We start from the raw sequence: 27174 nt of genomic DNA, 5'->3' as shown, positions 1-27174 counted from the left end.
ACCTCCCACAGGTACCCCCACTCTACCCTATCGAAGGCTTTCTCAGCGTCCATCGCCACCACTATCTCCGCCTCTCCTTCCCTCGCCGGCATCATGATAACGTTCAAAAGCCTCCGCACATTCGCGTTCAACTGTCTCCCCTTCACAAACCCCGTCTGGTCTTCATGGATGATCTGCGGCACACAATCCTCAATCCTCGTGGCTAAAACCTTCGCCAGCACCTTGGCATCTACATTTAGCAAGGAAATCGGTCTGCAAGACCCCCATTGCAGGGGATCCTTGTCCCGCTTCAGGATCAAGGAGACCAGTGCCCGGGACATCGTCGGGGGTAAAGCCCCCCCCTCTCTTGCCTCATTGAAGGTCCTAACTAACAGCGGGCCCAACAGGTCCATATATTTTTTATAGAACTCGACTGGGAAACCGTCCGGCCCCGGTGCCTTCCCCGCCTGCATGCTTCCTATCCCTTTGATCAGCTCCTCCAGCCCAATCGGGGCCCCCAGTCCCGCCACCAGTCCCTCTTCCACCTTTGGAAACCTCAATTGGTCCAGGAAACGGCCCATCCCTCCCTCCTCCCGTGGGGGCTCGGATCGGTACAATTCCTCGTAGAAGTCCCTGAAGACCCCATTGATGCCAACCCCACTCCGCACCACGCTCCCTCCCCTGTCCTTAACTCCCCCGATCTCCCTAGCTGCGTCCCGCTTCCGAAGCTGATGCGCCAGCATCCGGCTTGCCTTTTCCCCATACTCATCAATCGCCCCCTGGGCCTTCCTCCACTGCACCTCCGCCTTCCTGGTGGTCACCAGGTCGAATTCGGCCTGGAGGCTGCGCCTCTTCCTCAACAATCCTTCCTCAGGCTCTTCCGCATACCTCCTGCCTACCCTCACCATCTCCCCCACCAGCCTCTCCCTCTCCCCCCGCTCCCTCCGCTCCTTGTGGGCCCTGATGGAGATCAGCTCTCCCCTCACCACCGCCTTCAGTGCCTCCCATACCATCCCCACTCGGACCTCCCCGTTGTCGTTGGTCTCCAAGTACCTCTCTATACTTCCTCGGACCCGCTTGCTCACCTCCTCGTCCGCCAACAGCCCCACTTCCAAGCGCCACAGCGGGCGCTGGTCCCTCTCCTCCCCCATCTCCAAGTCCACCCAATGCGGGGCGTGGTCCGAAATGGCTATTGCCGAATACTCGGTATCCTCTACTCTCGCTATCAGCGCCCTACTCAAAATGAAAAAGTCAATTTGAGAATAAACCTTATGGACATGTGAGAAGAATGAAAATTCCCTAGCTCCCGGCCTTGCAAATCTCCAAGGGTCCACCCCTCCCATTTGGTCCATAAATCCCCTCAACACTCTAGCCGCCACCGGCTTCCTACCCGTCCTAGACCTGGAGCGATCCAGTGCAGGATCCAACACCGTGTTAAAGTCTCCCCCCATTATCAGGCCCCCCACTTCCAAGTCTGGGATCCGACCCAACATACGCCGCATAAAACCCGCATCGTCCCAGTTCGGAGCATACACATTGACCAGTACCACCCTCTCTCCCTGCAACTTACCACTTACCATTATGTACCTACCGCCATTATCTGCCACAATGCTCGACGCCTCGAATAACACCTTCCTAGCTGGTTTACTCCCCCCATTGCACTTCCGCAAGTCAGCTGACTCCTGCTGACCCCGGCCACTCCCGCCTCCCCTTCGACTCCTCCCATTGTGTGGCACACCCTCCTCTCCCGCTCCCCATTCACAGGCTCTCCCCCTCCGTTCTAAGCGCGGGAAACAATCCTCGCTTCCCCGCCCCGGTCCTGCCCCCCCCCCCCCCAGTCTTCGGCGCGGGAAAAAAATCCCGCGCTCTCCACCTACCAGGCCCCGCCACCAACCAAAACAGTGCCCAACCCGCCCCATCCACCCTCCTCAACCCGAAAGAGAAAAACACAGAGAAAAAGAAACCCACAACAATGCAAAGGCCACCCCCCCCCGAACCAAAAATAGGCATAACATATCCACCGCAGTCCCCAATCGCCCATCCCGACCCTCAGTCTGTGTCCAGCTTCTCGGCCTGAACAAAGGCCCACGCCTCCTCCGGAGACTCAAAATAATGGTGCCGGTCCTTGTAGGTAACCCACAATCGCGCTGGCTGCAACATGCCAAACTTCACCCCCTTCCTGTGCAGCACTGCCTTCGCTCGATTGTACCCGGCCCTCCTCTTCGCCACCTCCGCACTCCAGTCCTGGTATATTCGAACCTCCGTGTTCTCCCACCTGCTGCTCCTCGCCTTCTTGGCCCACCTGAGCACATACTCCCGATCGACGAACCGATGGAACCGCACCAGCACCGTCCGCGGAGGCTCGTTAGCCTTGGGCCTCCTTGCCAACACTCTATGGGCCCCTTCCAGCTCCAGGGGCCCCTGCAAGGACCCCGCTCCCATCAGCGAGTTTAACATGGTGACCACATAGGACCCCACGTCCGGCCCCTCCAGCCCCTCCGGGAGGCCCAGAATCCGCAGATTCTTCCGCCTCGACCGATTCTCCATCTCCTCGAACTGCTCCTGCCATTTCTTGTGGAGCGCCTCGTGCGCCTCCACCTTTACCACCAGGGCTAAGATCTCGTCCTCATTGTCAGAGATCTTTTGTCGAGCCTCTCGGATCGCCACCCCCTGGGCCGTCTGTGTCTCCAGCAGCTTATCAATAGAAGCCTTCATCGGCTCTAGCAGGTTCTTTTTAATCTCTCTGAGGCAGCGCTGGATACCCTCCTGTTGCTCCTCCGCCCACTGCCTCCACGCTGCCTGGTCTCCGCCCGCCGCCATTTTGTCCTTCTTCCCTCCCTTCTTCTGGTCCACCACCACCTTTTTTGTCACCCCGCTCCTAGTTAAAGCCATATACTGACAGGGAACTATTATTAACTCCTTCCCACACCGTGAAACGTCGAAAAAGTGCCCTTGGGGACCCTGAAAAGAGCCCAAAAGTCTCGAGAGGGAGTCCTTTTGTCAGTGTTCTCTTCACCAATCTGCCCCAAAATGTCCGTGGAAACTCCTGAAAAAGGTCTAAGTCCGTTCCAGACGGGAGCTGCCGAATGCGTGACCTACTCCTCCATGGCCGCCACCGGAAGCCTCGTCCCCGCTTCTTCAGTGGCCCTGGTGAGATCTTTTCACAGTTGTTCCCTCTGCTGTTAGAATTCACTTTTGATAAAGGTCCTCAGGTCAGTTTGCAGCTTTAAGCTTGCCCTTCCCCCGCTTGCATGCTGGAAGGGGCCCTGTTTATCCTGATTGCAGTCAAATCTTCCACTGCTTCTGCCGGACCTGGCAGCCAAAAGATACAACACTCCTGGGGGACACCGTCAGGGGAGTGTTGCAGTCCTCTTCCCACACCGGGAAATGTCAAACAAATGCTGTGGGGGCCCTGCAAAAGAGCCCAAAAGTCTGTTCCAAGCGGGAGCTACCGAATATGCGACCTAGCTCTGCATAGCTGCACCCGGAAGTCGAAAGTTGGTAGAGTTGACGAGTACAAAATCAATGCATCATGGCTGCTGCCCAGATAGCAGGCATTCATTGATATGATGTTGTTGGCATAGTAGACCAGCAACTGCATGTTTATAGAATTGTAGCCCATGCAGTTCCTGTACCTCTCCCTGTCATGAGGGGGTTGTGCAGAGATCCACATACTTGCGGTCACCAAGTATTTGTGATTTTCACCATCTGAATTTCTGCTATCTTGGCAAAGCAATGTGTCCTTTCAGTCTCTTTGTCTCTCTGAGATAGAAGATTATAGACTTTTCTCTTCTGAAGTGGCCTTGGTGACTTTCCAGACGCTCCAATGCCGGGAACAGCAGCCAATTCTCTGCCTCTCGTGTCATTTCAAATGGTTGATTATTTGTAGGACTTTTGGTTGGAAAGGATGCTGCATGATATAAGCAAAGTAGATGACATCTGGGGTTACAGTTTGATGTTCAAGAAGCCAACTTGAGGCAGATAAGTGACAATGATTATTCATCTGGGATTATACATTTTGCTTCTTATTTCCACTGTAGGGGATGTTTTTCATGATCTCCGAAAAACCCACATCAAGATTTTGAAAGAAAGTTGCGTGTACATAAGCGAATATGCAGACCCTACATCCAGCAAGTTTGCAGATCTATGGATTGTTGAATGCAATGCATCCCCGCTGCAGCATGAAGGTTCACAACGTGGGACCACAAGTCAGAATGTTACATCTTCCGTGCATCCCCTCAGCTACACAGAGATTTGGACACCTGCAGCTGGAGAGGGAAAACCTCACAGGACCATTGTAACGAAAGGAATAGCTGGGATTGGAAAAACAGTTTGTGTAGAAAAATTCATTCACGACTGGGCTGCTGGTTCCATACTGTCAGAATTCGATTTCATATTCATGTTCTCCTTCTGTAAGCTGAACAATTTGCCAGGAAAGTCAATAAGCCTGGCGCAACTTCTCCAGCAATACTACCCACACATGCAGCGTTGTGAAGAGATTCTGAGAAGCGTGTCAATCAAATCCTTGTATATATTTGATGGACTAGATGAAAACATTCAAGGTCTAGACTTTGAAAACCAATTTGCTTGCTATGATGAGAATGAATTCATATCACTCGGATCGTTGCTCACAAACCTCATCAGAGGCAACATTCATCCTGCAGCTTCAGTTTGGATAACTACCCGACCATCAGCCATGAGCCAAATACCTCTCCACTATATTGACAGACTGACTGAAATACAAGGATTTCGTGAGGAGCAAAAGAAAGAATTCCTTCACAAGAAATATGAAAACAGGCACCTGGCAGAAAAAGTGATGACAGTCATGAACAAAGAAAGGAGCTTATCCCCTCTCTGCTACATACCCATTTTCTGCTGCGTCTCATCAACCATTTTGGAGGATGCACTCAAATCATTTCAACACTATGGGTTCGGTGATTACATACCAACAGCAATCACATCGATCTACACCAAGTTCTTAGAGCAAATCCTTTCCCACCAACAGCAAAAACTGGAGTATTTAGGAGGCACGAAGCAGACTACTATTGCATTGTTGCAGTCAAAGCAAAAGGCTATCATGAATTTGGGAAAACTGGCTTTTGAACTGCTGAGAGGTCAGACACTGATATTCTCTGAGAAAGATTTACGAATGTACAACGTTGATGTTTCCCTGGTTGAGAGTGGTCTTTGCAAAGAGCTGACTGTGGGAAATGCAAATACTTCAAAGAAAGCCTTCTGTTTTGTTGGTGAGGCACTGCAGGAATACTTTGCTGCTTTGTATGTTTTTCTTTCCTTTAACAACAACAAATATAACCCTTTAAAGACTGTGTCTCATGTAAAGTCATTACGGCGATATGAAAAGCCCAGCTATTTCCAAGTCTGTAAACAGGCCTGTAAAGAAACAATCAAAAGTTCTCAGGGTCACTTGGATTTATTTCTCAGATTCCTTTGCGGCTTGGGGACAAAGAAACCTCAGGAAATCTTGAAAGGACTGATGACAAGTTGTGAAATAAATTGTGACGATGTAATGAAGATTATTCAAATTTTGAAAAAGAGATTGCAGGAAGATATTGCTCCAGAAAAATGCATTACTCTCCTGCAGTGTTTAAATGAATTAGGTGATAATTCACTTGTGGAGGAGACCAGAAAGATCATGATTGCTGGTGCTGCCGCTTCTCGGACACTTACACCAGCAGAATACTCGGCGTTGGCATTTGTTTTGCAAATGCCAGGTGGAGAAATGGAGACATTAGATTTATCACAGCACAAAACATCTTCAGTTGGGCTCCAGAGATTGGTGCCAGTTCTACATCATTTTACAAGTTTAAAGTAAGGACTTCTGCTTCCCTTAATTCAACAAGTCATTTATGAAGTGATAATTTATAATTAAATGAGTGAACCTATTTGGGCAGTTGAAAAATTGAACAGTTGCCAGAAATCGGCACAGGCCTGGAGATGCATGACTATTCTGTGCTCATTCAGTGTGAAACAGGCAGCATCCTAACTTTGTGTTGCCTCCTCAATTCCGTGAGTGTTGTGTGCCGCCAGTGCTAACAACATTGTTGAGTAACTGCATGCCTCAGTGAGGGGCCCAGAATTGAGAGAGAGGCTAAAATGAGTTAAAGTTATCCTGCGCCGGGGTGCTGGGTTGGGGCTGGAGCAGGTAGTGAAGCTTCTTGTACAAGTTACCCTGACATGGAAAAAGACGAAATGATGGCGCAACAAGGAGAGAGAATGGGATCTCCCAGGTTCTCAGACCTTGCACTGAAGGCCTTGTTGGAGTAGTTAGAAAGGTAGAGTGCGCAGGGAGGTCCTCCAGGCAAATGCTTCGAAAACAGTGAGGTTGTATGACTGTGGCCATCAATGCCAGGCGCCAAGCTGCAAAGCCTGAATGCAGTGCCGCAAACATTTGAATGAACTCACAGCAGTGGTGTGCCAGGAGCGCCCATTGGCACAGACACAACAGGCTGAATGGTCTTCTCTGCTGTGATGATTCTATAGTTCTATGGTCAAGGTCTTCGAATAGGGTTGGCAACTGTGATTAAATGTATTTCTGGAAGTTTTGTCACATGACCAGTCCCCAATTCCAGCTGTTAGTCAGCCAAGACACCCATACTTGCGACACTGCCTTCCTAACACCAACCGGAAAGCAAAAAGACATGTTACTCACACGGATGATGCTTAATTCTCAGCCAAAGAAAATGATAAAAAGAAACAATCTTCTTTTAATGTCCCGCATTATTTTTCTCCAGGGTTGCAACAGGACACGGCAATGTATTGGAGATTGATGGCGCCAACTTCTACTGTGCAATGTCCTGACGACACCAGGCCAATTCTGGAGGGTTGGCAACCCCATCTGTGAACTCATCCTCACATGCCATATCCCTACCATCTGCATCATTAGTCTCTGCTCATTGCTACACCCTCATCACTCACCTACCAACACCCTGCATCAATCCGGGCTCTTAACGCAATGCTCAAAGCTGCAGCTCACCCTCACAAACGTAGCGCCTGCTGCAGCCTCACAACACATCTCCTAGCCGGCTGGCGCACACTGTCAGTTATTGAACATGACATTACATTACCCAGACAAATTGACCCATACTCGCTAATATGCTTCTGTCTCTCTTGCAGGACAAGGCAATCAGCAGCAGTAAGAGCCAACGGTCAGGGAATAGACACGGCTGCATGTCCTCCCCCCCCCCCCATGGCACAGTCAGTTCTTGTTAGCATTGGAGTGGCCATTGCTGAGGTCGTACTAGAAGCGGTGTTGAAACATAGTAGCAGTTGGCATCATCACACCTAATCTTTCTCGTCACATCCGACATCCTCGGCATCCCGCACTTGCATTTTCAAAATACTTTCATGGGATGTGGGCGTCCACAGCTAGGCCAGCATTTGTATTGGTCATCCCTAATTGCCCTTAAGAAGGTGGCGATAAACCGGCTTCTTGAACCACTGCAGGCCATGTGGTGTAGGTACACCCACAGCGCTGTTAGGGAGGGAATTGCAGCATTTTGCCCCCTTCCTGATTTAAAGCTGTAGATGGTGTAAGAATGTGCTTGCTGCTTTGCCCCGCCCTCCTCACCTTTGTGCCTTTCCTCCTTTTAGGCATGTAAGAATTGCCACCCGGCCAGACATTGGTAGAAAAGCCACAAGGCACTGATGATAAAACACCATCACTCAATTTCACATTGCAGCCATCAGTTAACTTACCGGCAATCCTGAGGGAGGTATAGAGGTGGGATTTGCACAGGTTGAGACATTGAGTATGACTGGCCTGCAGCCAGACCAGGGACAAAGGTTTTCACAGGTGTCAGCTGCCGAAGTTAACTCATGAGTTCTGCTGCAGGGGTCTCATATACTCAGTTCAATTGGGCGTGCCACAGAAGAAGGCTGATGGGAATACACAATGAAATGCATTGGCAGGATTACCAGAAAACCTGAGAATGAACATGGAGGAGTTCAGTACCAATCAGGCTTTGCACACAGGTTGGAAGTGGTGGTCAATTCAAATAGCACAAGTAGATCCAACCATGATACAGCGTCTGATGGCCCATATCTCACCTTCCATTGCAGCACAAACAGAGATCACTAAACATGCAGTGGCTGCAGTGGAAACCTTGGCCTCGGTCATGCAAGTTTAAGAAGTTGCCATCATTGCTGAAAATACCAGTGTTGAAAGAAGGTTGCAGGGTTACAGCAATCCAGCAATCTGTCCTCCAGCAGATGACTAGGTTTGCTGAGATGCTGCACCAGGGACTGGCAGTGGATCCATTGTGCATAAATGTGCTGCTCTCCCTCATGGTGACAGCATTCGTCCCCTAGCCACTGCCACTTGGCGAGTGTCAAAATTATTCGCTGTCAGCCAGCCAGCCTAGACTGTGGGCACCCCCATGCTGGGAAGGTTCTGACTGCAGCTGGACCCAGAGCACCTTGCGTTGCCCTCCAAGGCCATTTACAATCGCCTGCACTGAAAGTCAGCAGCTTTGCATCAGCCTTGCTGCAGCCTCTGGGGGTAGCACTGTGTAGGTGCATTTGGACAGACAAAGGCACATGGAAGACAAGAAATATAGCAAGATTTGATTCATAGGTTTGGATTGGAATGTTTATTTTTATGGTAGCTGTAATTTTTGTGTTGTGACCAAGCAGACACTTTGATGGTTGGTCTCAGACAGAAGGCAGAATGTGGGACGTTTAGCGAATAGCGAATTGGTTGCAGGTTCACTGGTATCATAGCTGACAGAGCTGTTCAGGGACAGCCATGCCAGAAAGGTATTGTCTAGGCTACCTGCCCCCTTTAGCAGCTTCCTCCTACTCAGATGTCTGGTGTGGTTCTGGTGGCAAGGGCTGTCATCTAACGATGGCGAGGTTGTGCAGACCATGACAGATCTTGACACTTGCTCTGTTGAATATCCCAGGGTTCCTTCAATGATTGAGGCAGAGGTTTGTTTCAGCTCACCAGTGGTCTTTTCTTTCACACTTTGTGTGACGTCCCTGGCTTCCTTTGTATACATGCTGCTACTCATGTGTGGTCAGTGGATAGCCCTTATCGGCCAGAAACCACCATTTGGTTTGTTGCGGTGGCCCAAGCACAGATAGTCTAACACACCTTCTCAGAATGAAAACATCACGACTATTGCCAGGATACTGGGCACTGACTTGCATGATTATGCTCACAAACCACCAGGACCTTGAGGGAATGTGGTCCCATTCAGTTGAAGTACATCCCAGAATTGACATGTGCTGCCTGTAAAGCACTCTGGAATTCTCTTTCAAAACCTTTTATGCTTGATGCCCTTCTCTCCACTGTCCTCAAAAGCCACCAACATTTTAACTTTTCTACTTTTGTTTGAGTCTCTGTACATATTTCTGCATGGTGTGCTGTCTACCAGCAACATCTAATGTATGTTTAAATGTGTATTTAGAAAAAAATGGCATAAAGTTTATGTCTGCTTAGTTGCTTTTATCACAATTCATGAGCAACAGAGGAACTTCTGCCAGTTATTCAACCATGAGATATGGATCACATTCCATAGATCCCTTCCAGACATGTGCCAAGTAAATCAGAATCAAATTATTGATTAATCACAGAATCACACAGTGTAGAAGAGGTCCTTTGACCCATTAAGTCTGCATCAACACATGAAAAACATCTGACTTACCTACCTATCTAACCCAATTTGCCAGCACTTGACCCATAGCCTTGAATGTTATGACTTGCCAAGTGCTCATCCAGGTTTTTGTCAAAGCATGTGAGGCAACCTGCCTCTACCACCCTCCCAGGGTCGCCACTCTCTGGTAAAAAAGGTTTTTCTTGAATCCCCCCTAAACCTCATGCCCCTCACCTTGAACTTGTGTCCCCTTGTGACTGACACTTCAACTAAGGGGAACAGCTGCTCCATATCCATCCTATCCATGCCTCTTGTAATCTTGTACACCTCAATCAGGTCACCCATGTGTCTTCTCTGCTCCAGTAAAAACAACCCAAGCCTGTCCAACCTCTCTTTATAACTTAAATGTTCCATCCCACAAAGCATTCTGGTGAATCTCCTCTGCAGCCCTTCCAATGCAATCACATCCTTCCTATAATATGACGACCAGAAGTGCACATATTACTCTAGCTGTGGCCTCACCAAGGTTCTATACAACTCCAACCTCCCTGCTTTTTGTTATCTATGCCTCGATTGATAAGGCAAGTATCCCATATGCCTTTTTCACTACCCTATTAACCTGCCTTTTTGCCTTCAGAAATCTATGGATAAACACACCAAGGCCCTTTGGTCCTCAGAACTTCTCAGTGTGGTTCTATTCATTGAATACTTCCTTGTCAAATTACTCCTTCCAAATCCTTTTCAGGGTTAAATTCCATCTACCACTTATCTGCCCATTTAATCATCCCATCTATATCATCCTCTAACCCAAGACACTCAGCCTCAATGTTCACCACCCAGACAATCTTTGTGTCATCCACAAACTTACAAATCCTACCCCCCACATCATTAATTATGTCATTTATATAATTGACAAATAATAGGGCACACACCACAGATCCCTGTGGTACCCCACTGGCCACTGGCTTCCAGTTACTAAAGCAGCCGTCTGTCATCATCCTCTGTCTCCTGCAACTAAACCAATTTTGAATCGACCTTATCAAATTACCCTGTATCCCATGTGCATTTGCCTTATTTATAAATCTCCCATGTGGGACCATGTCAAAGGCTTTGCTGAAAACCATAAAAACGACATCAACTGCACTGCCCTCATCTACACACCTGATGACCTCCTCAAAAAATTCAATCACATTTTTGTTGGGCAGGACCTCCCTCTGACAAAGCCATGCTGACTAAACCTGATCAAACCTTGTCTCTCCTCTCATTAATGAGAATATAATTCTCAGAAGCTCGATAATAAGTTCAATATTATTATTCACACAGGATGTGTTTATAGAAATAAAATCCTTGCTGAAAAGAGACATGTTATCGAAGATTGCTGTTCAGAAATAGATCTGTTGAAACCAGCTTAGGACTCTCTTTTCAGCAATATTGAAGTTTTTTACGTCCAAGCTACTTTTTGAAATAATAATCCTTCTTTACAGAATCAAACAACTATTGTTTTTCTGATAGAGCAGCATTGTCCAATAAAATTTTGATACTCATCAAACTTGTGGGGATCCAGTCTCCAATTTGTCAAATGATGCATAATATATAATAATAATCTTTACTATTGACACAAGTATGCTTACATTAACAATACAATGAAGTTACTGTGAAAAACCCCTAGTTGCCACACTCCGGCGCCTATTTGGGTACATTTGAGGGTGAACTCAGAATGCCCAATTCACCTAAGAACACGTCTTTCGGGACTTGTGGGATGAAACCGGAGCATTAATAAGACAAATGGGCAAACGTTTAAAAATAGGTTTGAAATTTTAAACCATCAGCAATCAAGATACACTGGCAGAGTCAGGAGAACAGATTCAAATGTATTCTCTAATCCAACTGTTCCTTAAAGCAGTGCACTCTCAAAGGGTGGTGGCAATCTATTAACTAAAGGGTTCTGTCTCTGACAGTGTGCTCCAGTCTATATCCAAGACAAAAAATTCAAGATTTTACTCTGTCTATTTTATCATAAGTGACATATTTGGACCTCAGGGAGGGAAAAAAATCAACAGATCATTGTCTACTGTGCTCCGTTGCTTGCCATTTCCTGACTCAGCGTTTTTGGCATTTATGCCAATAGCGTCTTATCCTTTTCAATAGTTCATTTCAACAGATGTATTAAGATCAAAGTGAAACACATTTGGATCTTGCTGCACCAACTCAGCTTGCACAAAATTGTACATTGGACCTTCAGCTTCCAGGTCACATGAAACCAATAACTGGACTATATTCTGATAAACATAGTCATGGGCTGAGTGATATTTAACTCCTATCTGACTGCAAAGTGGCGATTTTTCCTTGCTCAATTAGGGACGGATGACTGAAAGTGGTCTATCAGCCAATATGCACCTCTGTAACTTTAACACATGCGGCATTGTGTGACTCTAAAAATGTTGTGTGCGTATTGGACAATATTGTATTGAGGCATATATATTGTGTATAGATAGCATCAATAAATGTAGCAATTTAATTCCAAATGTATTTGTAATCTATTTTCATTTAGAATGATTGGATCAAATTTGGGAGATTCTGGAGTTAATGCACTGTCTCAAATGATGAAAAATCCAAACTGTAAATTGCAAAATCTGGAGTAAGTAGAAAAATACCTTAATACCTTTTACGACTTGTCCATTATCCAGCTCATAGTGGTGCATTAAATTAGTAATTTACTGGAGTTAAAATATGCCAGTGGTGTTACCTGGGCAGTGAGCTCAGAAAGTGGAAAGCAAGTTATGAAATAGGAAGGAAGTTTGTTTAGAAATGCTTAATTTTCAGGCTTATAGCCCAATGGCAAGCTGTTTCTGAACTTCGAGGGACACTCGGCAAAGATAAATATCAATCTGCTGAGTTCTTGTATTCGGTAACTAATTAAATGAGGTCTAGCCAGTATCACTCCCCATTACAAGTGCAAACAAAATAAAAATGTCCTATTGACCAATCCACTATACAGATTTGCAATATGGTATTTACACTTGCAGCAAAGAACTATTTTGTGGGCGTTAATAAATAGGAAATGAATCTCCAAATACTTTCAGTGGTCCAGTGACCTTCCAAATGCCATAACAGAAAGCAATTTCTTGACTATATTTGGGGGGGATATATAAGTTAAGAATGTTTGTCCTTTCTGAACTGTGCAGGTTGGAAAGAAATGATCTGACACATAGATGCTGTGAGGCACTTGCCTTGATTCTGACCAATAATAGAATGCTATCAAGCCTGAACCTGAGTAATAACAATCTCGGAGATAGAGGCATACGTTTATTGTCTGTTGGTCTGAAGAATCCTCAAAGCAGAATGCAGAAACTGAAGTAAGTGAAATATTTTTGTATGTAGAAATTGTTAATAGCGTTTATGGAGCTCTGTACTGTAACATTCTTTTATCCTGCCCTTTTGTTCAAATCTGACAGTTCATGTTGTTCATTTCTGTCCCATGAGCTAAACCAACCTGTCCCTGACTCCATTCATATGACTTTTAATATCAGTATCGTTGCACTACTCTTTTAAAAATCTGGTTGATTTGATTTGATTTATTGTCACATGTACCGAAGTACTTGTGAAAAGTATTTTTCTGCGGCCAAGGGAGCGTACATTGTATGTACATAGTAGACAAAAAAAGAATAATTGACAGAGAACATTGACAAATGGTACATCGACAAACAGTGATTGGTTACAGTGCGGAACAAGGGGCCAAAGAAACTAAATACATGAGCAAGAGCAGTATAGGGCGTCGTGAAAAGTGTTCTTACAGGGAACAGATCAGTCCGAGGGGGAATCGTTGAGGAGTCTAGTAGCCGTGGGGAGAAGCTGTTCCTATGTCTGGATGTGTGGGTCTTCAGACTTCTGTATCTTCTGCCTGATGGAAGGGTCTGGAAGAAGGAAAAGCCTGGGTGGGAGGGGTCTCTGATAAGCTGCCTGCCTTCCTGAGGCAGTGGGAGGTGTAGATAGAATCAATGGGAGGGTGACAAGCTTGTGTGATGCTTTGGGCTGAGTTCACCACACTCCGTAGTTTCTTGCGATCTTGGGCCGAGCAGTTGCCATACCAAGCTATGATGCAGCAGGATAGGATGCCCTCTATGGCACATCTGTAGATGTTTGAGAGAGTTGACCCCTCCCGCCTGGCTTACTCACTCTTCCAATTTCTTCCATTGGGCAGGAGATACAGAAGTCTGAGAACACGCACAAACAGACTCAAAAACAGCTTCTTCCCCACTGTTTCCAGATTCCTAAATGACCCTCTTATGGACTGACCTGATTAACATTCCACCCCTGGATGCTTCACGCGATGCCAGTGTTTATGTAGATACATTGTGTACCGTGTGTTTCCCTATTATGTATTTATTTTATTTTATCTTATTTTCATGTACTTAATGATCTGCTTGCAGAAAAATACTTTACACTGTACCTCGGTACATGTGACAATAAACAGAATCCAATCCAATCCAATCCAAATTCTATTTGCCTTTTTTATTACCTGCTGCACCTGAAAACCAACTTTTTTGCGATTCATGTACAAGGATACCCAGGCCCCTCTGCACAGCAGCATGCAGTAATTTTTTTCCCATTAAAATAATAGTCCATTTTACTGTTATTCCTACCAAAATGGATGACCTCACATTTACCAACATTGTACTCCATCTGCCAGACCCTTGCCCACTCACTTAAACTATCTATATCCCTCTGCAGACATTCAGTGTCCTCTGCGCACTTTGTTCTACCACTCATCTTATTGTCATTTGTCATCACAAGTGTCTTATACTCTAATTGCCATCGAGAAGGTGGTGGTGAGTCACTTTCGTGAACTGTTCCAGTCCACGTGGTGTAGGTAATCCCAAAATGTTGTTCGGAAGCGAGTTCCAGGATTTTGACCCAGTGACAGTGAAGGAACAGTAAAATAGTTCCAAGTCAGGATGATGTGTGGCTTGTCCTTATAGGCAGTAGAGATCACGGCTGGGATTCTCCAAAATCCCGGCCAAGTGTTGACGCCGGAGTAAACACCGAAGTGTTTCACGCTGGCATCAACGGGCCTCTTGGCCCAGTGATTCAGTGGGCCACAGGGGGTCAGCACAGCGCCGGAGTGCTCCGTGCTGTTCCGGCGCAGATACGCATGCACGTGGTGGCCGTTTCCATGCCGGCGCATGCGCGTGGTGATGTTTCTGCACCGGCGCATGTGCGTGGTGGTCGTTTCTGCGCCATGCAACATGGCGTAGCGACACAGCGGGCCCATGCGGAAAGAGGTAGACCGCCTCCAGATCGCGGGCGCCCGCTGATCAGTAGCCCCCGATCGCGGGCCTGGCCGTCATGCAGGCCCCCCCCCCCGAGTCTGATCGTCCGCGCCCCCACCAGGGTGGCCACCGTGGCCGCAGGTTCGAGCTCCAGCTGGGTGGTACCAGGTTGGAACCACGCCGGCAGAACTTGGCGGGCCGACCATGGAGAATCGACCTGCGCCGCGTCGACCACGCGCGCGCGACTGCTGCCGATACTCTGGTCGGCGGAGAATCGCGTCCCTGCATCGGAGTGGCATGGGTAGAATTTCCGGCGTCACCTGCAATTCTCCGACCCATCACGGGCTTGGAGAATCCCGGCCCACATGTTTGGAAGGTGCTGTCGAAGAAGCCTGGCTGAATTGTTGCGTGCAACTTATATTTGGTACATACTGCTGCCACTGTGTGTCAGTGATGGAGTAAGTGAAATTTTAAGGTGGTAGATGGTATGCCAAACAAGTGGATTGCTTTGTCTTGGATGACCTTGAGCTGCTTGATTTGTGTTGGAGCTGCATTCATCTAAACAACTGGAGAGTAAATAATAATTTTTATTGTCACAAGTAGGCTTACATTAACACTGCAATGAAGTTGCTCTGAAAACCCCTAGTCATCACATTCCGGCGCCTGTTCGGGTACACAGAGGGAGAATTCAGAATGTCCAAATGACCTAATAGCACGTCTTTCGGGACTAGTCGGAGGAAACCGGAGCACCCGGAGGAAACCCACGCAGACACGAGGAGAACGCGCAGACTCCGCACAGACAGTGACCCAAGCTGGGAATCAAACCTGGGACCATGGCGCTGTGAAGCCATAGTGCTAACCACTATGCTACCGTGCTGCCTCAGTTCCATCATGCACCTTGTCATGATCTGTATAGTAAAGAGTTAACAACAGAGACTAAGTTAAACTCAACACTAGATGACATTACTAAGTTATTGTATATAAGGCAGCACCTCTAGGAATTCTGGGAGAAGATGATGAGAAAGAGAGAGAAAGCTGAGGGAGATTTCATTGTAGAAATATAGCACGAGGCTGAGTTATAGTGTAATTTAATAGTCAGACAGAATATTGATTACTGCATTACAGATTCAGTATTAGTTTACTATCTGTTACTTAGTAAAATGTGCAAACCTAATCTAGTTTAGTAGTGTAAACTAAATTTGTTTAGATTTAAACTTCTTGGGCGGGATTCTCCGCTGGCAGGATGCTCCGTTTTGCCGGTAGCCCAGGGGTTTCCCAACGGAGTGGGGCTGCCCCACAATGGGAAATCCCATTGACCGGCCGGTGTAACGGAGCATCCCGCCGGCGGGTCGGGGCAGAAATGTGGCGGGGCGGGGCGGAGAATCCCGCTGCTTATTTTTATATTCTTTGTCAACATGACATATCTGGCTATCTTGGAGGAAAAGGCAAGGAATATAATACTCCTGACTTGTGCCTTGTAAATGCTGGACAGGCTGGCTGATGCAGCTCAGTTTTTGGTCAATGGTAACCCCCAGGGTGTTGATGTTGGGGATTCAGTGATGGAATGCCATTGAATGTAAAGTGCCGGTAGTTAATTGTTTCTTGTTGGAGATGATCATTTTCTGGCACTTGTGTGGCGCAAATGTTACTTGCCACTTATCAACCCAAGCCTGGGCACTGTCCTGGTCTTGCTGCACTCTAGACACAGATTGCTTTAGTATCTGAGGAGTTGTGAATGGTGCATTGAACATTGTGCAACCATCAACGAACTCCCTGACCTCTGACCTTATGATGGAAGGAAAGTCATTAATGAAGCAGCTGAAAATGGTTGCCCCTAGGACCGACCTGAGGAACTCCTGCAGTGATGTCCTTGAACTGAGATGATTGATTTCCAATACCCACAACCATCTTCCTTCATGTTAGGTATGACTGCAATCAGTGGAGATTTTGCCCCACGCTGACTTCAGGGGCGGGAATCGCGCCGCGCCGGTTGGCGCCCCCCCCCCCCCCGCGCGATTCTCCGGCCCGGATGGGCCGAAGTCCCGCCACAAAAATGCCTGTCCCGCCGGCGTAGATTAAACCACCTACGTTACCGGCGGGACAAGGCGTCGCGGGCGGGTTCCGGGGTCCTGTGGGGGGCGCGGGGTGATCTGGCCCCGGGGCGTGCCCCCAAGGTGGCCTGGCCCGCGATCGGGGCCCACCGATCCGCGGGCGGGCCTGTGCCGTGGGGGCACTCTTTCCCTTCCGCCTTCGCCACGGTCTCCACCATGGCGGAGGCGGAAGAGACTCCCTCCACTGCGCATGCGCGGGAAACTGTCAGCGGCCGCTGACGCTCCCGCGCACGCGCCGCCCGGAGATGTCATTTCCACGCCAGCTGGCGGGGCACCAAAGGCCTTTTCCGCCAGCTGGCGGGCGGAAATTTGTCCGGCATGGGCCTAGCCCCTTAAGGTTGGGGCTCGGTCCCCAAAGATGCGGAGCATTCCGCACCTTTGGGGCGGCGCGATGCCCGACTGATTTGCGCCGGTTTGGGCGCCAGTTGGCGGATATCGCGCCGTTTCCGGAGAATTTCGCCCCGAGAGTTGCTAAGGTCGTTGTCACATTCAGTCAAATGCTGCCATGATGTGAAAGAGAGTCACTTGTAATTTAACCTCTTGAGTTCAGCTCTTTTGTCCATATCTGAAGCAAAGCTGTTATGTGGTCAGGAGTTGAATGGTTCTGTAAGAATCAAAAATGTGCATCAGTGAACAGGTTATTGCTGTGTAAGTGCCACTTGATAGCAGTCGTTGATGCCTTACATCACTTTCCTGATGATCGAGAGTAGGTTGGATTTGTCCTGTGATGCTCGATCAATAACTCCAGAAGCGAAATTGGAGACAATTGAAGGCTTTATTACACTAGATGTTTCCCCCAGCAGCGCAGGTACAGAAGGCAGCTGCTGGGGCGACACGGGCTTGTATACCCCGCCTTGCTGGGCGGAGCCAGCAGACAGGCTTAACCAATGAGAACAGAGTACCTTCTACACCAATGGTCTTCAAGCATTACAGAGTACCGTAATATCCCTAATACTGACTACCACATTCATCCCCTGTTAAAAAAAAGTCCGGCGGGGGTGGTGGATCCGGCGGGGGTGGTGGCCTCGCATTACAGAGTGGTAGAAGTTCAGGTTATGAAGGTACCTGGTATACCTCCGTACAGTGTTTCGCGTCGTTACATCGCAAGTATTTACAAAATTTATTTACATTTCAGAATGAAGCATTTAGTCGATCGAGGGCCCTTGTCGTCCTCTGCGATCATCGTAGCTTTGGTGGTGATGCAGGCGGCGGCTTGGGCGTCTGTGGCTCCAGGCTTCGGCTTCTTTGGCAGCTGCTTCATCACCCCTCGACGGGACCAGTGGGAGAACCGATCCACCTGGGAAGGGGGTGGCTGTGGGGTGCGCCAGTGGGAGGGAGGATGGGACTGGTGGTGGGGGTGTGTTGGGGGATCCAGCGGGCGCCAGGTCCCTTAGGGAGACCGTATCCTGTCGGCCGTCGGGGTACGCCACGTAGGCGTACTGAGGGTTAGCGTGGAGGAGATGGACCCTCTCGACCAATGGGACCGATTTGTGCGCCCGCATGTGTTTGCGGAGCAGGATGGGTCCAGGAGCTTCCAGCCAGGTCGGGAGTGAGGTCCCAGAGGAGGACTTCCTAGGGAAGACAAGGAGACATTTGTGAGGTGTTTGGTTGGTCGTGGTACACAGCAGTGACCGGATAGAGTGGAGGGCATCCGGCAGGACCCCCTGCCAGCGGGAGACTGGGAGATTCCTGGAACGTAGGGCCAGTAGGATGGACTTCCAGACCGTTCCGTTCTCCCTCTCTACCTGTCCGTTTCCCCGGGGGCTGTAACTGGTCGTCCTGCTCGTGGCAATACCCTTGTTGAGCAGGAATTGACGCAGTTCGTCGCTCATAAAGGAGGACCCCCTATCGCTGTGTATGTAGGCGGGGAAACTAAACAGCGTAAAGATACTGTGGAGGGCTTTTATGATGTTGGCTGCGGTCATGTCGGGGCAGGGGATGGCGAATGGGAACCGGGAGTACTCGTCAATCACGTTTAGGAAGTACGTGTTGCGGTCGGTGGAGGGGAGGGGGCCTTTAAAGTACATACTGAGGCTTTCAAAGGGACGGGAAGCCTTTATAAGGTGCGCTTTCTCTGGCCTGTAAAAGTGCGGCTTGCAGCCCGCGCAGATTTGGCAGTTCCTGGTGGCTGTCATGACCTCCTCGATGGAGTAGGGCAGGTTGCAGGTCTTGATGAAATGGAAGAATCGAGTGACCCCTGGGTGGCAGAGATCCTCGTGGCGGGCTCGGAGGCGGTCCACTTGTGCGTTGGCACATGTGCCGCGGGATAGGGCATCAGGAGGCTCGTTTAGCTTCCTGGGACGATACAAGATCTCATAGTTATAGGTGGATAATTCGATCCTCCACCGTAAGATCTTGTCGTTTTTTATCTTGCCCCGCTGTGCATTATCGAACATGAAAGCAACCGACCGTTGGTCAGCGAGGAGAGTGAATCTCCTGCCGGCCAGGAAATGACTCCAATGCCGCACAGCTTCTACTATGGCCTGAGCCTCCTTTTCAACTGAGGAATGGCAGATTTCTGACACGTGGAGGGTGCGTGAGAAGAAGGCCACGGGTCTGCCCGCTTGGTTGAGGGTGGCCGCCAGAGCTACGTCGGACACGTCGCTCTTGACATGGAAGGGGAGGGACTCGTCGATGGCGTGCATCGTGGCCTTTGCAATGTCTGCTTTGATGCAGCTGAGGGCCTGGCGGGCCTCTGTCGACGGGGGGAAAATCCTGGATTGGATCAGCGGGTGGGCCTTGTCTGCATAGTTGAGGACCCAAATGCATAATAAGAGAAAAACCCTAGGCAGCGTATCAGGGCTTTGGAGCAGTGAGGGAGGGGAAACTCCATAAGGGGGCGCATGCGTTTAGGGTCTGGGCCTATAACTCCTTTATGCACTACGTAGCTGAGGATGGCTAGGCGGTCGGTGCTGAACACGCATTTATCCTTGTTATATGTGAGGGTAAGGATTTTTGCGCTATGGAGGAATTTTCGGAGGTTGGTGTCGTGGTCCTGCTGGTCGTGGCTGCAGATGGTGACATTATCAAGGTACGGGAATGTGGCCCGCAAACCGTACCAGTCAACCATTCGGTCCATCTCTCGCTGGAAGACCGAGACTCCATTAGGGGAGCATTTCGGGAACAGTGACCACAATTCAGTAAGTTTTAAAGTGCTGGTGGACAAGGATAAGAGTGGTCCTAGGGTGAATGTGCTAAATTGGGGGAAGGCTAATTATAACAATTAGGCGGGAACTGAAAAACCTAGATTGGGGCGGATGTTTGAGGGCAAATCAACATCTGACATGTGGGAGGCTTTCAAGTGTCAGTTGAAAGGAATTTAGGACCGGCATGTTCCTGCGAGGAAGAAGGATAAATACGGCAATTTTCAGGAACCTTGGATAACGAGAGATATTGTAGGCCTCGTCAAAAAGAAAAAGGAGGCATTTGTCAGGGCTAAAAGGCTGGGAACAGACGAAGCCTGTGTGGAATATAAGGAAAGTAGGAAGGAACTTAAGCAAGGAGTCAGGAGGGCTAGAAGGGGTCACGAAAAGTCATTGGCAAATAGGGTTAAGGAAAATCCCAAGGCTTCTTACACGTACATAAAAAGCAAGAGGGTAGCCAGGGAAAGGGTTGGCCCACTGAAGGATAGTCAAGGGAATCTATGTGTGGAGCCAGAGGAAATGGGCGAGGTACTAAATGAATACTTTGCATCAGTATTCACCAAAGAGAAGGAATTGGTAGATGTTGAGTCTGGAGAAGGGTGTGTAGATAGCCTGGGTCACATTGAGATCCAAAAAGACGAGGTGTTGGGCGTGTTAACAAATATTAAGGTAGCTAAGTCCCCAGGGCCTGATGGGATCTACCCCAGAATACTGAAGGAGGCTGGAGAGGAAATTGCTGAGGCCTTGACAGAAATCTTTGGATCCTCACTGTCTTCAGGTGATGTCCCGGAGGACTGGAGAATAGCCAATGTTGTTCCTCTGTTTAAGAAGGGTAGCAAGGATAATCCAGGGAACTACAGGCCGGTGAGCCTTACTTCAGTGGTAGGGAAATTACTGGAGAGAATTCTTCGAGACAGGATCTACTCCCATTTGGAAGAAAAGTACAGCATAGGAACAGGCCCTTCGGCCCTCCAAGCCCGTGCTGACCATGCTGCCTGACTAAACTACAACGTTCTACACTTACCGGGTCCCTATCCCTCTATTCCCATCATATTCATGTATTTGTCAAGATGCCCCTTCAATGTCGCTATCGTCCCTGCTTCCACCACCTCCTCTGGCAGCGGGTTCCAGGCACCCACTACCCTCTGTGTAAAAAACTTGCCTCGTACATCTCCTCTAAACCTTGCCCCTCGCACCTTAAACTATGCCCCCTAGTAATTGACCCCTCTACACTGGGGAAAAGCCTCTGACTATCCACTCTGTCTATACCCCTCATACTTTTGTAGACCTCTATCAGGTCTCCCCTCAACCTCCTTCGTTCCAGTGAGAACAAACCGAGTTTATTCAACCGCTCCTCATAGCTAATGCCCTCCATACCAGGCAACATTCTGGTAAATCTCTTCTGCACCCTCTCGAAAGCCTCCACATCCTTCTGGTACTGTGGCGACCAGAATTGAACACTATACTCCAAGTGTGGCCTAACTAAGGTTCTACACAGCTGCAACATTATTTGCCAATTCTTATACTCAATGCCCTGGCCAAAGAAGGCAAGCATGCCGAATGCCTTCTTGACTAACTTCTCCACCTGTGTTGCCCCTTTCAGTGACCTGTGGACCTGTACACCCAGATCTCTCTGACTTTCAATACTCTTGAGGGTTCTACCATTCACTGTATATTCCCTACGAAAGTGTCCCGGCTCAAACGTTCTGTGTGGTTGCTCGCTGAAACTTGCGGGCAGCTGCAGTTTCTCCCCAATACCAGGAGCGTACGGTAGAATTCCTCCAGCGATTCCCCGGGGATTTGGCGCCTCGTCGCTGGTAGATGTCGGGCGTAGATCTGGTTTACAGGGCGAAAATAATGTCCTTTCAGCAGATCCATTGCGACCTCAAAGTCGTCCGCATCCTCGATGAGGGTGTAGATCTCTGGGCTCACCCGCGAGTGCAGAATTTGTAGTTTCTGGTCTTCCGTGGGTGTGTTTTCGGCCGTCCCGAGATATCCGTTGAAGCATGCCAGCCAGTGCTTGAAGATTGCCGCTGTGTTTGCCGCATGGGGGCTGAGTTGCAGATACTCCGGCTTGATTCGGAGCTCCATTCTTTAAAATCTAGTGTAATAAATTGATGTTCGATCAATAACTCAAGAAGTGAGATTGGAGACAATTGAAGGCTTTATTACACTAGATGTTTCCCCCAGCAGCGCAGGTACAGAAGGCAGCTGCTGGGGCGACACGGGCTCTTATACCCCGCCTTGCTGGGCAGAGCCAGCAGACAGGCTTAACCAATGAGAACAGAGTACCTTCTGCACCAATGATCTTCAAGCATTACAGAGTACCGTAATACCTCTAATACTGACTACCACATCCTGTTTTTGTGAACAATTTCCAACATTGTCAGGCAGGTGCCAGTGTTGTAGCTGTACTGGAACAGCTTGGCTACGCATGCGGTTACTTCCTGAGCATGTCTTCAGTACTACTGCTGAGATGACCCAGAGACTTTGCAGTGTCCAGTGCCTTCAGTTCTTTCTTGATATCACATGGAGAGGATCAAATTGGCTGCAGATGGCATCTGAGGAAGCTGAGGTGGATCATCCACTGGGCATGTCTGGCCAAAGATTGTTGCAAATGCTTCAGCTTTATCTTTTTCACTGATGTATTGGGCTCCCCAATACTGAGGATGGTATATTGGAGCCTCCACCTCTCGTTAGTTGTTGATTGTGCACCATTGTTCACTACTAAATGTGCAGGACTGTAGAGCTTTGATCTGACTTGCTGTCGCCTCCCAAATCTGTGTCCATCTTTCCTGGGACTCCCATGTTCGAATCCCTCCAATCAGGTTTATATCCTGCCACAGTACTGAAATGGCTCTTATCAGAGTCACAAATGACATCCTACAGGGCTGCGGCAAAGGTAAACATTCCCCCACCTTCTTCTTGACTTGTCTGCCACCTTTGACATGGTTGACTATACCATCTTCCTCCAATGTAGTTGAAAACCTAATTCATGCCTTTTTTACCTTTAGACCAAATTATTCCAATGCACATGCAGTTTATCGCCCATATTATCAACCTTGGTTCCAAATTCCCCCCATGGCCTCCCCATCTGTGATAACTGCTTATCATAAATAAATCCTCTTTAGAATATCTTTTTGTCTCTTTTACCTCTCTCACTCTTAATCCCAACATTATTTCCATCTCTTTTGTCACTTTACAGTGTAATATTATATTCATTTTACTTCCAGCTGACACTTCTTGGTTGTGCTTCAATCAGGATTATGCACATTGATTGATGAAGGAAACATGCTATTGTTTGCCTTACTCACACTAGGTCTAGATTCTTGGGAGGATGCCGTGCTATTTTTGATTTTGATTTTAAACATTCTCAACTTCACTGCAAAAGGCCGTATAAAGTCTGTGGGCAATTGTAAATGTAAATAAAACCTGCTGCCATTTGATTGGGTGAGTGTAAAATCCAGTCCATACAATTTTCAGGCAGAGTTGATGGGGCTGAGACAATCTGAGTAACTGATTGCTATTCAATTTAGGAGCCAGGTGTTTTTTTTCATTCATTCGTGGGATGGCTAGGTCAGCATCCCTAATTGTCCTTGAGAAGGTCGTACTGAGCTGCCTTCTTGAACTGCTGTAATCCATGTGGTGTAGGTGCACTCACAGTGCTGTTAGGGAGGGAGTTACAGGATTTTGACTCAGTGACAGTGAAGGAACGGCGATATATTTCCAAGTCAGGATGGTGAGTGACTTGGAGAGGAACTTCCATGTGGCGGTGTTCCCATGTATCTGTTACCTTGTTCTTCTAGATAGTAGTAGTCATGGGTTTGGAAGGTGTAGTGTAAGGATTATTATATGGGGCCGGTTTAGTTCAGTTGGCTGGACAGCTGGTTTGTGACACAGCAAGACCAATAGCGCGAGTTTAATTCCTGTACCGGCCTTCTCAACCTTGCCCCTTGCCTGAGGTGTAGTGACCCTCAGATTAAATCGCCACCAGTCAGCGTTCTCCCTCAAAGGGGAAAGCAGCCTATGGGCATCTGGGACAATGGTGGCTCTATTATATAAGCATCAAAATGATTAACTATGTGACATGAGAAACTATTAATGAAGTAATTTGCATAATTTCATGTTCAAATATATTAACTATTTTTGGTTTCCTCAGCTTGAGCAATAATAATCTCTCCATTGGAAGTTGGGAAGAAATTGTTTCTGTGCTCATCATAAACCAAACATTGAGAGAGCTAAATGTGAGCAATAATAGAATGGGTGAAGCAGGCCTGAGAACACTGTCTACAGCACTGAAAGATCCACGTTGCAAATTGCAGAAACTAGGGTATGTCATTATTGTGAATGATCATACATATTCAATTATTACTCTGTATTATTCTGGTGTTATTCTTTCATTCAAACAAACATCTATGCACACGTACAAAGTAGTTCATCTCTCATACCATGGCACTTCGGCCTGGCCAGAAGTATACTGGTGCTGCAAGAGCAGAATAGGAAGCAGGGGTTGGAGCTGTAAAGTGCATACGGGATTCACTCACATGGAAGTCCAATGTCCAAATTTTATGAGCGACCGGAATTATGGAGGGTGACCCTCTCGCTGCAAGGCAGCAGGACATTAATTCACTGAGCGTTTTACAAAGTAATTAACCTGAATTCAAATGCAATTGACTGGAATTTTACCTCGCAGTTTGTATTCAATGAGCGGCCTGTGGGAATCGTGGGCCACCAGAACCCTGATCGGTTCCAGTGGCAACAAGGCAAGTGTTGCCTCTGCCAGGCATTCTGAAAGGAACAAAAATAGAAAGTGCTCAAAGTACTCAGCCGGTCTGGCAGCAGCTTTGGAGAGAGAAACAGAGTTAACGTGTTGAGATGAATATGACTCCTTCCCAGAACAGGAGGGAGATAGAAATGTGATGGGTTTATGCTGTTGAAAGTGGAGTGGGATTGCAAGGGCACAATGGAAGGTTTGGGATAGGGAAGAGGAGAGGTTAAATGATAAAGTGCCATTCGCAGGCTGTAAATCCTTGCTCTACGGAATACAAAATTCGTGAGGCACAGGTTACGGGTCCTAAGCGGTCATGTCTTTCCTGGAGGAGTACTGCTAATTGGGTTTGGTCGGTGGTTGCTACTTATATGGCATAGGAAGAGTGTGGGTCTGGAACTTGCAAAGCGGGGGCTGTGCCTAGGGCGCGTTTTAATTCATCGATGGCGTCTGTGTGCTGCGGAAGCCATTCCCATGGGGCGTTCTTTTTAAGGAGCTCTGAGAGTGCGGCTGCTTTTGTTGCAAAACCATCGATATGGTTCCTACAATATCCAACTAATCCTAAGAATGACCAGAGTGCAGTGAAATTGTGGGGCAAGGGCAGTTTAACTATTCACTCAATTCGCTTCTGTTCGATCTCTCTCTTCCCGTGGGTGATAATGGTGCCGAAATAAAGGACCATTTCTTTTAAGACCTGGGCTTTTTTGGGTTGACCTTGCATCCAAAGGATTGCAAAAGACCTAGTAATTCCGAAAAAAGCTTTACATGCTCTTTCTTTTGTATAAGGCATTCAGGGTGGGAAAATTTGGAAAGTCCGTTGGCCAATTGTCGGTGGAAAATGGAGGGGGAGTTGTGGAATCCTTGCGGGAGGCATGTCCATGTATATTGCTGCCCTTGAAATGTAAACGCGAACTTACATTGACAGGTCTTGTCTGGCAGGATGGACCAAAAGCAGGTCTTGTCTGGCGGGATGGACCAAAAGCCATTGCTGATATCCAGCACTGTGAAGTACTTTGCCTGTACTCCCTGCTTGAGCATGGTCTCGGGACTAATGGAAACGGTGGGGGCTGCTAAAGGGGTGACCTTGTTAAGTTCTTGGTAGTCGATTGTCAGTCGCCAAGAACCATTTGGTTTTTTCACGGGTCAAATTGGGGCATTATTTGTTGAGACTACCGGCCGAGTTACTCCTTGATCTAATAAGTTATTGATGACTTTTGAAATCTCACCCTCGGCTTGCTGTGGGAAACCGTATTGCTCTGTGGCTTAGGATCGGGACCTGAAATTGTGACCATTCCTGGGATCTTTCCACAATCATGTTTGTGTTGGACGAAGGAAGCTTTATGTTTTCCGAGGACCTCTCTAATTGTCTGGTCTGTACTAATTGTTTGCGGATCAAACCAATAGTCTCCTACTGAGCAAATCCTATGTTCATAGTCCCCTACTGTGAGCGTAGCGGGGGCTCTCGCTGTTTTGGCCATTTTCCATACATATCTATTCACGGGATCAAAGGAAAAGTTGTGGGAGCTCATAAAATCGATTCCTAGAATGTACTTGGCTATTTGGGGCAAGTCGACTAAAACAATGGGGTGTCTGGTGCTTACGGTTCCTATCTGAATATCTACGGGGGCTGTGATGTATCCCTGCTGTACATGTCCGGTAAATCCACTCAGGTGATGGTGTCTGTGGTGGGCCATTTGTCACGCTGGAACATTGTGGAGGAGTTTAAAATGGTGCGGGACCCTCCTGTGTCCCAAAGAAATTCTACTGGATGTTCCCGGACTGTGCCTGCGTATACTGGTCTGCCTGATTTGTCCCAGAGTGTGTCGCAGACCCGAGTTGGGGAGTCCGAACACCGTCAATCTGTGGTGTTGATTGCTGAATTATCTGAATGGGCGCTAACACTATGTATGGGCCTAACATTGTTCCTAGGTAGGGGCCTGGTTGTTGGTGGTGTTGCTGGTTCAGGGGTTTTTATTGGCATTCGTGGGCGTAATGTCCCATGTGTCCACAATTATAGCAACCTCGTGGTGCCTGTGCTCTGGGATGCTGTCCTTCATGTCTACCCTCATTTATCCATGCTGGGTCCTGGTTAGTCCTGCCTGGGTGCATATTTGCTTCTATCTGTTCCTGATCTGCCTTCCTGTGTCGGGATTGTTCCCAAGCTCTGGAGAGTCTCTTTAACACCCATTGTGTGTGTAGTCTGCAGGGTCATAATTCACACAAGCCCTTTGACCTGCTTCTGTGGCGTGGGAGACTAAAGTGGACCATTCAGTGGTGTTGTCCTCATTT

The 27174-nt window shown here is 48.1% G+C and overlaps 1 protein-coding gene across 3 annotated transcripts in view; it reads left to right on the top strand.

The window, feature by feature from the left end:
• Window positions 1-27174, top strand: part of LOC140389713 (NACHT, LRR and PYD domains-containing protein 3-like) — a 124168-nt gene that overhangs the window by 39527 nt on the left and 57467 nt on the right. For 2 of the 3 annotated variants that reach the window (XM_072474151.1, XM_072474150.1), the window contains 4 exons: window positions 4020-5808; window positions 12145-12231; window positions 12779-12949; window positions 24277-24447. In XM_072474151.1, coding sequence (XP_072330252.1) covers window positions 4020-5808; window positions 12145-12231; window positions 12779-12949; window positions 24277-24447 — 2218 coding nt within the window. The remainder of the gene's footprint in view (window positions 1-4019; window positions 5809-12144; window positions 12232-12778; window positions 12950-24276; window positions 24448-27174) is intronic. The other variant, XM_072474152.1, reaches the window with a different exon arrangement.

The sequence above is a fragment of the Scyliorhinus torazame genome, chromosome 14, assembly GCF_047496885.1.
Source record: "Scyliorhinus torazame isolate Kashiwa2021f chromosome 14, sScyTor2.1, whole genome shotgun sequence".
NCBI classification, from domain to species: Eukaryota; Metazoa; Chordata; class Chondrichthyes; order Carcharhiniformes; family Scyliorhinidae; genus Scyliorhinus; species Scyliorhinus torazame.
This window is presented reverse-complemented; position numbering and strand designations above follow the sequence as displayed.